We start from the raw sequence: 13,658 nt of genomic DNA, 5'->3' as shown, positions 1-13,658 counted from the left end.
ATATGCTAAATTGTGCCGTGTTTTTTGATGGCTTGTGACTTGCCAGCAGGTGGTATCGATCGCAAATGACATTACTCCAGGCTGTTGACACAGCATCTGCAGCACGTTGCCCAAACCGCTTTCCTCACCTTCTCACCGTTATCTATCTTTTTTGTCAGTTTTTGGGATCAGTGCTATTACGCTTGAAGAACTGCAAGCCTTTATTACTACTCTCTACTCCTTCAAAACTCTATTATTTGAGTCTGACAGTCTTCCTAGATTACACGAAGATAAAGCCACTGTGAGAGGAAAATGATGATAGCTGGCTGAAGTGAGCCAGAACCCAGATGAGTTGCAGACCTCTGGGTACCGCAGACAGTAACGGGAGCTGCCGTGAGCCCAAGTCACAGGCGTTTACTGCTCCCATCCAACCAAGCACACTTAAATATAACCCATGATAATGATCAATAAACTGTAATTTACTGACAGAGGCAGGTTCTTTCAGGTTTTCGGAACTGCTTTCGCACTATAAATTCAAGTGACATTGAGAAGAAGAAAAAGCAAGCTTTAGGAAGGGGCTGTCAAAAAGATAAAGTAGCTGTTACTTTTAAAAACCAATTTTTTTCTTATTTATTTATTACATATACCCATGGCAGGAGGGTTGGAATTAGATGATTCTTAAGGTCCCTTCCAACCCAAACTATTCTATGATGCTATGATGCATATAATATCATTCTATGTGTTGATGTTTGGTTGTCAGCACCAGCTAAATAACAGGATTTGGTATATGCTTTTTTAAATAAAACCCTCAATCCTTACATTATTTTTATTACAACTCCTTCCCCTTTGCCTGTCTTCCCCAGCTTGGCTCAGTGGCACTGATGGCAGGAGGTGGGAAGACAGAATGTAGCTTCAAGAGCTCGCTGGCAAACCGTACCCTACAACTTTCCTCCAGGTTTGAAAATTGTTATATTGACCTGAAACAAAATATTTTGCTTGGATTTCAAGCTTTCTAAAAGCCCTTTTTAAATACAAGGAAAACTGAAAGATAACTTTAAACACAATGGCATTATTTTCCATAGATGTCAAAACGGATTTTTTTTTTTAGAAACGCACATAAATTTTTGTTGATTAAAGCAATGAAATTAATCCAGAAATCAATCATGAAATATTCTGATCCATGCACGTCTTATTTCCCCACTTTTATACAAAGTATTTTGTCCAGTCTTATTAAAGGAAAATACAGAGATTAGATGGGTTTTAGGTGTGATACAACTTGTTTTGCATTTCTTTCTTTTCCTATTTTATTTCATTGCTGCACTGGAAAAGCATCATTTAAAGTAGACTTTATTACTTTTACAGGGTAATCTCCTATTTCTGAAGGAATAAATACGATGGAAAATGTTCCAAACTTGCTCATCCATCCCAGTTTGATTACTAACGTCAAGCAGAAGCTTGAAACGTGAAAGGTCAGTGTCCAGCCCAAGAGCTGAGCTATGCTAGGGAGAGGACAGTGCATGTGGGTTTCTTCAGTTTTCACCAACCCTGCTGAAGACGTTTCCTCTCCGGACTCTTTGAGAAAATTCTCCAAGGATGTTCTCTGTGATAGGTGAAGCCATGGTCTTAATAATCAAATTGGTGGGAGAGGTGAGCCAGCTTTTGGTGATGGTCAACCAGCGTGAAGGTGAGCTGGTGTGCCTGGCTGTGAGACCTGGGGCTTGGCTCAGGACAGGAGCGCACACACCAGCCTTGTGTTCCTGACACCCAGGCTCTCCAAGAACCACGTTTTTTAACCTTTCCTTGCCAAGTTCGTTTTCTACCGGAGCATGGAGCTGAAATCGGGAACTGAGAGGTGCCAGCCACTGCTCCACGCCCAGACGTGAGCTGGGAGGAGGAGACCTGCCTTCAGAGCCCATTGAGGAGCATCTCCCCTGAGGACATGGCACCTCCACAGGCTGCTGTCGGCTTCCAGGCACCTCGCGGGAGGTGAGGGAAGCGAGTGGGCTCACCTCACAACGCTCCCGATTCTCCCCCTAAAACCTGGTATTTTTACACAACGGTGACAAAAAAAAAAAGACTCCACAGCAGGGGCAAAACCCTACTGTTTTTACATATAAGGGGCCCAAACCCACTTTTTTACACAGTAGGATGCAAAAAAAGACAAACCAACCAACCAACCAAACAAAAAACCAACCCAAAACCCTGCTGTTTTTCCAAAACAGGGGCCAAAACTGCTGTTATATCACAGCTAGGGTCAAAACCCCCTCTTCTTTTTTACACAACAGGGGCCAAAACCCCGCTCTTTCCACGCAGCGCAGGCAGAAACCCGCTATTTTTACCCAACGCGGCCCCCCAAAATACACTTTTTTTTACACATCGAAAGCAAAAAAAAACCACAAAAAACCCCAAACCCGCCGTATTTTCACACAGCAGGTGCCACAGCGAGGCGGTGCGGCCCTGCAGGCCGCGGGGCCCGGAGGGGGAGCCCCGGCCCCTGAGCCCGGCCCGCGGGGCGGCGGCTGAGGGAGGCGGGGAGAGGCGGGGCGGCTGCCCCGGCCCCGGGCTCCGGAGCCGGGCTGAGGCTCCAGCTGCTGCCGGTAAGAACCGCCGACGGTCCCCCGGGCTGGGGCATGGCGATTTGACCGCCCCCGGCACCGTCCATGGAGGGCTGGCCGTGCCCCGGGGCGCCGCCCGGAGCGCTCGGTGCTGGGGGCTTTTCACGGGGGTTGGGGTTTTGCACCTCGGGGGTTGGGGTTTTGCACCTCAGGGTTGGGGTTTTGCACCCTGGAATTGGGGTTTTGCATGCTGAGGGTTGGGGATTTGCACCCCAGGGGCTGGCGGTTCGCCCCCATGGCATGGGGTTCGCACCCCAGGGCTTGGGGATTCACCCCCCTGTTGCATGGGATTCGCAACAAGGGGGCTTGGGGTTTTACATCCCAGGGACCGGGGATTTGCGTCCTGGGGCTTGGAGGTTTGCAGCCCCCTGGGTTGGGGTTTTGCACCCCCACGGGTTGTGGATTTGCATCCCCGGAGGCTGCTGCTTGCACCCCAGGGTTTGGGGTTTCGCAGCCCGGCTCATCGGCTCCCTGCGTTCGCATCGCGGGTTTAACTTTGCCTTGAGTTGTAGTGTACGATCGTGCTCCTGCCTGTGCCTGCTCCTCGGAGAAGTGCTACAGACTCGCTTTTACCGCAGAAAAAGTGCATGCTGCTTCTGTAGGGGAGATGTCGAATGGGAAAGGGCTGCGCTGTTTAATGATGCAGGTTCGACGCGCGGCCGTGGAGCGGGGACGATGCTCGCACGCAGCCTGGCTGGGAGCGCCTGGTGGGAAGGGACCGGGGCATCCTGAAAGCTGCACCCCGCTGCTGCTCCGAGATGCTGCTGGGATGCTTCGAGCCAGCCGGCTGCCCGTAATGGCCAGGCTTGAAGGTAAGGATTACACTTGCTTCTGGTGGGCTTCCAGACGCAGGTCTGGTTAGGTGTTGGAGAGGTAGCTGGCGTTCCCCTGTGCTGATTTGGGGATGGAAATAAACCGCCTGTGCCTGAGAAATGCTGTTCTTCAGATGGAACAGGGAGAGAGAGAAGGAAAGTCAAGGCAGAGGCACATTTGCGTGGCCTCTTCGAATGCATGTTTTACAGGTGGGAGCACCCACAGGGACTTTCCTCCTCCTTTATCGCCAGCCTTGCACAGTAACTCGCTGTTCAACACGCTGCTGTCCTGCTGTGGTCTCAGCTCCCACAGAGGTCCTGGGGCAACTGTGTGTTGCCCTATGCCGACTCGTACTCAGTTTAGCAGAGGTGCAGAGTGGCAGCAAATGTATTTCCAGTTTTCACGATTCCTGTAAGATTTTGGAGTGCAGTCAGCTTTGAGATTGCAGGGTGTTTTTCCTCCCTTTCCATCAAAATATACGTGTTAGTGATGAAATTAACCTTTTACCTGGGATTTGTTTGATGAATAAATTAGGTCAGACTTTCTGTATATTCAAGGAAAGCTGCTGAAATGATGGAGTTGCTTCTAGACTTCTCTCGGGCGGACTGAGAACAGAATCCATCCAATGAATTTTTGGAGGGAAGCATAACTGTTACATCCAAATAGGAGCAACACAAACCCCGAGGAACCTGAGGTCCCCATTCTTCCTGGGCTGATCTCATAGCATTGTTTGATGGGACATTTATCCCACTGATTTCAGGGGGCTCCTTACAGGAAAGCTTGAAAGAGTGATGTTAAAGACACTGTGCTACGTCAGCAGCATAGCCACATGAGCTGCTGCAGCTCATACAAGAATTTAAGTACCTATTATTCCAATACTTTGTGAAAGTACATCCCTTGGGAGGGTGGCGCATCCTGTTTTGTCCCAAAGATTTCCACAGAGATTTCAAGATTGTATCATCCCCTGCTTTCCTGTATTAACAAGGCTCCAGGTGGTTCAGGAGTAAGTAGCACTTCCTAGTAAGAAAGAAATAAGTTGCTGGTTGCCCAGCCAGAGGCAAATTAAAAAAAAACCAAGCAAACAAATAAACAAAAGGATGCTTGGCTGTAACATAAAGAGCAGATGCGCTGCGGATGCACTTCCAGGAGCTTTATATGGGGATGCTTGAAATGGAGCCCGCAGCAGCAGGACCCTGTCGTCTGCACCTTGAATCCAAACCTGAAGTTTCAAGCATCCATCATCCCTTCTTTTTTTTGCTGAATATTTGTTGTCGCAGAAGTGGCGTAGGTGGTCAAATAAGTGTGATTTCCAGCTGCTCGGTCTGTCCTTGCGTCACGACCGAAAATAATACGAGAGTGTTTCTTTGATGTTTTGTGAGCGTGGACACATTTGTCACTTGTGAGGATCGTGTTGTGCTCCAGGAGATATCCTGCATTAAGCAGCTCGCTGTTGGTTTCCCACTTGGAAAGACCTAACCCGGGCTGTACTGGTGGCCAAGGTGGTACTCGGGTATCACAGAGAGCTTGCAAAAATGAACTCTAAGAGCTGTGTTCCTCTTCTGCTTGAAGATCGAGAGCAGCGTGTGCTCGCGGATCAGTACCAGAGCAGCTGTGTGTAGGTGACGATCTGCTTTAATTGTTCGTAGGAACACTTGCACGTCCTGAACCATGGGCACAGCCCGCAGGAGAAGGAAGATGTAACTTCTAAGCTCTTTTGTTTCGGCGTTACATCTGAAAACCTCAGACAACAAACCCAGCATTCTCATCAAGAGTTATTCAAAGCCAGAGGAAAAAAAGGAGAACGTTTTGAAATGAAGTAAAGCTGATTTGCCCTCTTAATGTCTTAAGAGCCCATCTTAACGCTGCTTGCTCTGTAGGGCTGGCTGTGGGGTGGCTGTGTGCTTAGTCTGGTTAGGAACCAACTTCAGGCGGGCGCCAGAGGACTGCTTCCAGACCCCCAGCATCCCTGGAGGTGTGGGGACACCAGCACCTCCCAGGAGGTGTGGGAGATGGGGGCAGACCCCCAGATGAGCTGGAGGGCAGATGGTGACCCTGTAAGCCCTGGGGATTTGTCAGCCAGCCGTCACCGTGCTGGCTGCGTGGAGGTGTCAGGAGGAGAGCACGCTGAGCAGCTTTTCTGCCAAAAAATGGGGCTGCATCGAAATCAAACTGTTCTCGGCAGCCCATCCATTTCGATGACCTCCTCAAAGGGACTGTCAGGGTGAACGTCCTAGGCTCTCCTCTCCTGTTAACAATGGGAGAGCTGGAGGTAGGATTTTTGTATTTTTTATTTGTATGTGGTGCTATCAGGGTGTGAAATGTTGCCCAAGGCGCGTTTTCCTTGTGACTGCTTTACTTCAGGCACCCCGCAGCCTTTTAGCTGCACCTGCCTGGGGCTCGATGCCCAGCAAAGCCGCTTGTTCTCAGCGCTGGTGGGGCAGGAGAGCTTCAGGTCCCGGGCAGTAAGTCCCAGCTCGGGAGAGTTGGAGCTTTCCTTCCCTTATGTGTGGCAGACAGATCAGCAACGCTCTTGACAAGGATGCGGAGTGCAACAAATCCCTAACAAACTGGATAAATTGCTGACTAGTGATGTGGTGATACTCGCGGGTGAAACCAAGTTTAATCAGGGTACAGAGGACAAGGCCTGACCTAAAGACCTGCAGAAAAGCTTTTATGAGGCTCAGTGTCTGAGTGTTAAAATGGAAGAAGAAATTCAGCTGTGAAGTGACGGACTTCGAGGATGATGAAAAGGGGGGGAACCTAATTTCCTGATTTCATCCTACCTTTGTATCCGCAGCAGTGGGCTCTGAGCTGACCATTACCGTTCAGGAAGGAGATCTTTGGATTGTGGAAAGGTCAGCTCGGTGCTAAGTGCCAATCAAAAGCAGCAAACAACATTAGGAATTGCAGTGAAAAGGAGTCAGGGACAAAACAGAGAACATCGTTACACTGTTATATAAATCCACGGAGCTTTTACTTCTTGGAAATTGTTTGCAGTTTTGGTCCCTCACAGACTTAGAAGAGCTGCAGAGGTGTCCAGGAGCCTCAGATTGCTTCCGTGCGAGCAAGTTGCTGAAGGCTCTTCATCCTGACCGAGAGATGACGAGGGTGCTGGGGAACGTGACAGACATTAAAGAGCCCATCGGAGGCACGCTGAACTGTGGGGACATTTGTCCTGACCCACGGAAGAGCGGGGAGCATCCTCTCCCACCGAGACCTGCCGTGGCCAGGCCACTGAACTGTGGGTTATGACGGCAACCAGGCGGGGCAAGCAGCCTCAGCTGGTCTGTGAACAGCAAAAATGTTAATGAGAATATATTTTGGGGGGATGGTGTGCTGCTAAGCGGGGTTTAGCAGAGCTGCTTTCAGTTTGGATTTCAACTCCTTGCTTGTCTTCGCTCTCAGAGCTTTAGTTTGATTTTTTTTCCCTTGTATCTGCTTCCCCTGATAACACACTTGTCATCCACAGGGGAGCTTTTAGGTGCCGTGAAGCACTTCAGCCAGCACCGCGCGTTTACCCTGCCACGTATCAGACACTTCGGGACTGATAACCACGATGGCCTGATAACCATGGGGCAGTGATGGCACAGACGCAGCAGGGTGTGTGGAGTTTTCAACGGAGCATAACTATGCTTGCTGTACTCCCTTTCATCGCGTGTGGAAGTTTTAATTTGTTTCCCCTTCTCTGTCATCCAGATTTTAACAGTGGGAGGATGCTGATGGACAAAAACGAGTCCTGGCTCTCTAATTTCTCCTCTGCTGCATCATCCCTTGTGAAAGGAGGTGGCAGCCGGGCGGGGGTCGGCCTCCAGGAGGTGGTCATCGGGTTAATACTCACCCTCATCGACTTGGTCACGCTCCTGGGAAATACAGTAGTCTTTATCTGCCCGGTGGTGGAAAAGAGGCTGCGGACCGTCACCTACATGTTCATCATGTCCTTGGCCACGGCAGACTTCCTCGTAGCATGCCTGGTCATGCCGTTCAGGTGAGAAGTGCTCCCCTGAGCTTTGAACTCGGGGTCAGTGATGACACAGGCTTCCGTGCCTCAGTTTCCCAACAGAAACCTGTTGGCGAGGTTCCCTGTGCAACAGGCTGCCAGCTTTCCAGACGGCTCCAGGACGACGGAGCTTGTCTTCGTCCAGCACATGCAAAGATGTTATTCTTCACGCACGTGGTGAAACACGGGACTGTGATTGTTCCTTCTGGCTCGGAAGGCGACACGCCAGTGGAATCTGTGGGGAAGGCTGGCAGCCTCGCAAAATAGATCATTTGCCTGCACGAACAGAAACGTTGCAGCCTGCAGTAGGGTATCAAACGTGATTCACCGCATGTGGGGGAATTGTTTTGCCCCTATTACCATTGCAGATTAGTGACTGTCATGTTGGCATGGGGACGAAGGCCATCTCCCCTCTCCCTGCGTAAAAGTAAGGATTTTAATCATATATTATTTTTATTTTAGGATTTTATTTCTAGGGTAGTTTACGTTCTCTCTATATTTAAGTGCCTCTTCAGGCCCTCAGAGGATGATTCTCCCTGCACGAGGTGTATATTATCAGGGCCTTCACCACCTGGCTACAACTGTGGTCTAGATGATTCTATGGAAACAAATCCCCAGACGTGCTGGGTCTGTCTGTCTCGTGCTGCAAAGCGGCCGTAAGTTGGTGTAAGGTGGGTGGCTGAGCTGCCTTTAGTGCTCTTGGAGCACCACAAAGGAGCTGAAGGCTATTTTCCCATTTCGAGCCGCAGCTCTCATGGGGCTGCCTACGCTTTCGAGTTTGGCACCGAAAGGTATTTTCCCAAAACAAAATGACAACCTGAGTTAGTGGTTTCTACTGTCAGGTGGGAATAAAGCACTTAATGGTGCCCTATAAACAGCACTACTGCCAGCTTCAATTCTGAACTGAGTAAATTTTAAAATTCCGTTTCTCGAGTCATCCGTCTGTGCTCACCTGTCCTCCCCACTGCAAATATCTGTGCCGGGGGCTTTTAGTGCAGCTTGGTTGGAACCTGCTCCTACCCTACTGAAGTTGGTGGGAATGGGGGTCTTCACGGGGAGGTTTGCACTGTTGGTGGGGGGGGTTTCTCCCTGGGGTCGGAGGAAGCTGGGGCGGTGGAAGTGCCACAAGAGGATGGTGGAGGAACGCGACTGCTGCTGGAGCAGGACAGCCAGCAGCTCTGCTTCTGGTCTGCGCCCCTCAAATGTTGCAGGTTTCCTGATGCGAGGTCTGGCAGGCTCTCGGGCAGGGCTGGTGGGTCACATCTTACCCAGCTTCTCAGCTTCGTGCCCGTGCTGCTCTTCTGAAGCACAGTTTGCTCCTCGGTGTGCGTGGTAGGTAGCACATGGCAAAGAGGAGGCAAAGAAATGACCCTAGGAGGCAGTTTGGCTCAGCACAAAGAGGTTTTGTGATAGAAAGAAAGGAAAAATGTGGTTGCCACCTGATGCATTAATGTCGTAGGAGCAAGACTTCTGCTTTGTTCGTGGTTTGGCTCGCTGGAAGGAGCAGCTCGGCTGTGCTCAGCTCGTTGTCTGGATCCTCCAACCAGCCCATCTGTTTCCAGGCTGAGCGTTTCGAGCTGTACAAGCAAAAATGAAACACCGAGGTGACTTCATTTCTGCTCGTGGGGTGCGCTTCTTTGGGCTTTTATCAGTCCTTTTTAACCTGCTGCATTCCTGGGCCTTCAGAGGGAATGCACCAGAGAAAGTGGAGTGGGTGTCCCCTGCCTTGCACTCTGAGAACATCGCTAGGTCAGGGGGGGTCCCAGGAGAAGCGTGGTGGTGGCCGTTCGGTGCGGGATCTGTGTGCAGGGACGTTCAGGACAGCGGCATGGTCAGCCTCCGGACGGCCAAGGTGCTCACACCCCAGCCTTCACCGCATCTCTGGGGGTAAGGAGGACTTCCGAGGAGTGCCACCAAGCCACCCGAGACCTGTAGTTTGACTTCTGTCTTCTCATTTCTCCATCTAAAAAAGAGCCACAAAACCTTTCCGCGCTGTACAACGGGACCCTCCGCTCGGCCCAAGCGAAGGCCACCAGGTCGTAGGGACAGATTCTGCTGGGGACTTTTGAGCAGCAGCCCACATCAAACGCTGCCCGCAGCTGGAGCCCTTCAACAACACTTCCAGCAATGCACTTACCGTGCTCGTTGTGCTCTAAAACAACCTTTACAAGTGGTTTTAATGAATGGTTGCTAATTAAATGCGGAGCAGGTGTTGGCTTCTAGCTCCTGATAGCAAGTTGGCTCTTTCTGCCCCTGCCAGACAGCCGAGCCCACCTAAGGGCCCCGCTGCAGCTCTGCTTTCCCCGTGCTCGGCCATAAAGCTGAAGCTACAGGATAATTAAAGCTTTGCAGCATTAGGTGGGTACTCAGCCTTCCACACCAAATTCACACACAATGGTTGTTTCAGCAGCACCCCAGGAGTTACAGAGAGCTGGTGAAAGAAAGGGGAAGCAAATTGCAGCTGATGGAGTGCTGTAGGAACATGCATCAGCCTTCCTACAGCTGCCATATGTTCCTTCCTTCGCTGCTCACTTCTTACAGCCCCCCTGACTTTGTTGGGAATAATTTTGGCATAACGTCTGCTTTTTGCTGTTGTGCTTCCCTCGCTGAGGCATTTGTGAGCTATGTACAAGCCACTCAGGCTTCCTCTGAGAATATATATATATATATATTCCTTTTTTTAACCAAAGAGTTGAAATCCTTCAGTTTTGAAGCATGAGACCAGATGAAAAGTGAGCTTCTTGGCAGAGGCAGCATCTTCCACACCTTAGAAACTGGGGAGGATTCGTAAAACACTGTGCTTCATATGGCATGGGAAAAAGCTGGGATAAACAAGGCTGCACAGATGTGTATTTTGGGAGCTTTTGGAGCAAAGCACCTCGATCAAAGCACCTGCAGGCAAGAAGCTTGGGTTTGGTCTTCTTCAGCCATGCCCCACCGGTGGGTTAATGCCTTGGATTGCACTTTGAGGGTGAATCTCTGGTGTCCAAGCTTCACTATGCTGTATGCTCATCTCCATGTTAAAATACGATGTTTCTTCAGTGGAATCTCGAAATACATTAAATCAGCCTCTCTAGCTTTGGTCTCTACCCGTTTTCTCTCGCAGCATCATTTACGAGGTGACGGGGATGTGGCTGTTCGGGAAACTGTTCTGCAAAGTCTGGATCTCCTTCGACGTCATGTTCTGCACCGCGTCCATCGTCACTCTGTGCTTCATCAGCCTGGACAGATACTGCTCCGTGGTGACGCCCTACCACTACTCGAGAAGGATGTCCCGTGGCAGGTGAGTGTAGTTGCTTCTCATTCCAGGTCCCTCCAAATTTTCGTTTCGCCGTGGCCTATAATGAAAAGGGACCAAGTGAGCCATTGGCTTTTTCTGCCCCAAATCAGAACAGAAGGAGCTTTGCACCATTTAAAAGTTTTGCAGAACTTTGCTCCTGCCAAGGCTTCACGTGAAACATTGAAATGAGGACTGCAGGGTGGGGAAGGTTGTCTGAGGGGGGGCAGAGAGGACGCTGCAGGCAGGATCCTCGGGCAGGTAAAATAATGGCTGGATATTAACGCTGAAACCATTTGGAAAGATCTACCTGCTGTTGCTTTAAATATTAACAAAAATCCTCTATAAAACCTTTCTTCCTGTTTTTTTTTTTTTTATTATTTTCTGCCACCTCTGAGCATCCCTTACGCTGACCCCAATTCTGTAAGCCACGGATCCAAGCACCCAGTCATTAGAGTTGTTGATGTATGGACGTGTTGTACCCCAGTTTTTTCCCAGCTCAGCGCCTTCTCAAAGCCCTTTGGGAATACCGAGCGGTGATATCCCCCACGGGTCACCATGGGGATTGGGTTGTACTGGATGTTCTCAACTCAGAATAACTCAGACCCTCTCCCCCCTCCCCATCTCTCTCCTTCGGCAGATGCATTGTGATGACCTGCACGGTCTGGGTGTACTCCTCCCTCATCTCCTTCCTTCCTGTCATGCAAGGCTGGAACGAGATCCCCGGGGTGGATTTTGATGCAGGCACAGAGTGCATCTTCGTCACCAACTGGATTTTCGCCATTGTGGCTTCCGCTCTTGCGTTTTTCGTCCCCTTCATGGTCATGTGCAGCATGTACTTCTTCATCTACCGCGCGTCGCGGCTCAAGGCCAACCGTATCATGTCTCAGACCCTGGAGCTCCACTACCACCCCAACAGCAAGCGGCAGAACCACCTGCAGCTGGAGAACAAGGCCACGCGGACCATTAGCATCATCATTTCTGTCTTCGTGCTCTGCTGGCTGCCGTACTTTGTCCTGAACGTCTGGCTGGCTGCCCGGGGCACCGACTCCGCTAGCACGGTCCTGGTGGACACCTTCAAGGTCATCACTTGGTTAGGGTATTGCAACTCCACCATCAACCCGATGCTCTATGCCTTCCTCAACAGGGACTTCCAGCGGGCCCTGAAGAAGCTGCTCATTTGCAGGCCCAGGTCTCAGGTGGACATCGGGGAGGACATGGTTTCCATAGCCACCTTTTCCAGGACTGCTCCCGACCTGGAATATAGCATCACCGTGCCGGTGCCCAACGGGGTCCTGAAGGGCAAGCCCAAGCAGTAGGGGCTCAGAGTTGGTTGCTAAAGGTGGTGGTGTAGAAGGTGCAAGAGCACGTCCTCGTGGAAAAGTACATGGCTGGAAAATAGGGGATGGAGGGGCTGAAATATTACAGCTGGGGGCATATGACAACGATGCATTTCTTTCTCTTCCACCGTTTTATGAACAAAGAGGAATTTGTTATAGCTAACGGAGCTCATTCTTTCCTGGGTAATTATTTTTTTAATGAGTATTTCCTAATACGAATCCAATCTTCATGCTGGGGAAAAGAAATCAGTAGAATAGTGTGACTTTGTCTTACTGTATGCACATCCTGGTGATCTACAGCTCAGGTTGTGACAGTATTTCTTCCTGATCGAGCCCCTGTAGCTCCCATCTTGCGGTTTACCTTATAAATGTGACCAGGTGTAGTAAGTACACTGTTGTTCTGTGAACGGGAGGTGGCAGGAAGGATCTGGTCAAGCTGCTCACACTCTCCACAGCCAGGGCTGTCTGCACAGGTTTCAGCTTGCTCACTCACTTCTGAAATACAGCTTTAGGGCTTTCCCATTTTGGCCTCGGTGGCTGACAGGCTGGGATTGGTTCAGCAGCAGGCAGAAAGAAATACTCGCTGTGCATCGCCTCTGTGGCTACTGTTTGTAAGATCTGAGACCAGGGGCTTTCTTCAGGGGCTTTACTGTGAATTATCTGCAAGTCTCCTTATTAATTCTGGAAGGGAACATCCCTCGTGTCAGATGCCAGGAGATGGTGGCATCTTCAGACCCTTTCTCCCCTCACCATCTCTCTCGCTTGCAGCTGAGAAAGCCAACCGTGTCCTGGGTGCACCAAAAGCAGCATGGCAGCAGGGTGAGGGAGGGGACTGTCCCCCTCTGCTCTGATCTCATGAGACCTCACCTGGAGCCCGCATTCAGCTCTGGGGCCCCAGCACAAGAAGAACATGGATCTAGAACAAGTCCAGAGGAGGCCAAGAAGATGATCAGCAGGCTGGAGCACCTCTCCTATGGAGCCAGGCTGAGGAAGGTGGGGTTGTTCAGCCTGGAGAAGGCCCCGGGGAGACCTCACAGCAGCCTTCCAGGACCTAAAGCGGGCTGCAGGAAAGCTGGGGAGGGACTCTTTGTCAGGGGGTGTGGTGATAGGACAAGGGGGAATGGTTTTAAACTGAAAGAGGGGAGATGTAGGTTAGATATAAGGAAGAAATTCTTTACCGTGAGGGTGGTGAGGCACTGAACAGGCTACCCAGAGGAGCTATGGATAATACCCCATCCCTGGAGGTGTTCAAGGCCAGGCTGGATGGGGCTCTGGGGAACCTGGGCTGGTGGGAGGTGTCCCTGCCCATGGCAGGGGGGCTGGAATTAGATTGTCTTTAAGGTCCCTTCCAACCCAAACGATTCTCTGATTCTATGGTTGTTCTTACTGCTCTGAGCGCTTCTCTGGCCTTCAGACAACACTGGCGCCCTGCAGGAGGGCCACGGAGAACCTCATTGAAGGAGGACCCTGGAAAGGCAGACCTGCACCTGAGTGTCACTGTAGGATCATAAATAACATTGGGTAAAATAGGAGCCAACCCTCCCACGAACAGAGATACAGTGAAGTCCCACGAGCACTAGTGACTGCTCAGATAACAGCCATTTCTCTCCCCACCCTGTTTCTGGTGTGGTCTTACA

General features: G+C 50.6%; 1 protein-coding gene across 2 annotated transcripts; it reads left to right on the top strand.

Annotated features, from left to right (window-relative positions):
- Nucleotides 1-1,524: 1,524 nt before the first annotated feature.
- LOC106033900 (histamine H2 receptor-like) lies at nt 1,525-13,118 on the top strand. Of its 2 annotated transcripts, XM_048048115.2 has the most exons (6): nt 1,525-2,576; nt 3,241-3,406; nt 6,877-7,007; nt 7,104-7,392; nt 10,511-10,687; nt 11,322-13,118. In XM_048048115.2, the coding sequence occupies exons 3-6, from the start codon at nt 6,989-6,991 to the stop codon at nt 11,998-12,000; spliced, it is 1,164 nt and encodes a 387-aa protein (XP_047904072.1). In that variant the 5' UTR covers nt 1,525-2,576; nt 3,241-3,406; nt 6,877-6,988; the 3' UTR covers nt 12,001-13,118. The 2 variants fall into 2 exon arrangements, with proteins under 2 accessions (XP_047904072.1, XP_066851648.1); XM_066995547.1 differs by lacking the exon at nt 1,525-2,576 and having other exon boundaries at nt 2,902-3,406.
- Nucleotides 13,119-13,658: the final 540 nt, after the last annotated feature.

Source organism: Anser cygnoides, chromosome 4 (assembly GCF_040182565.1).
Source record: "Anser cygnoides isolate HZ-2024a breed goose chromosome 4, Taihu_goose_T2T_genome, whole genome shotgun sequence".
Lineage (NCBI taxonomy): Eukaryota > Metazoa > Chordata > Aves > Anseriformes > Anatidae > Anser > Anser cygnoides.
The sequence above is the reverse complement of the archived record's forward strand: the minus strand, read 5'-3'. Positions and strand labels throughout refer to the sequence as shown.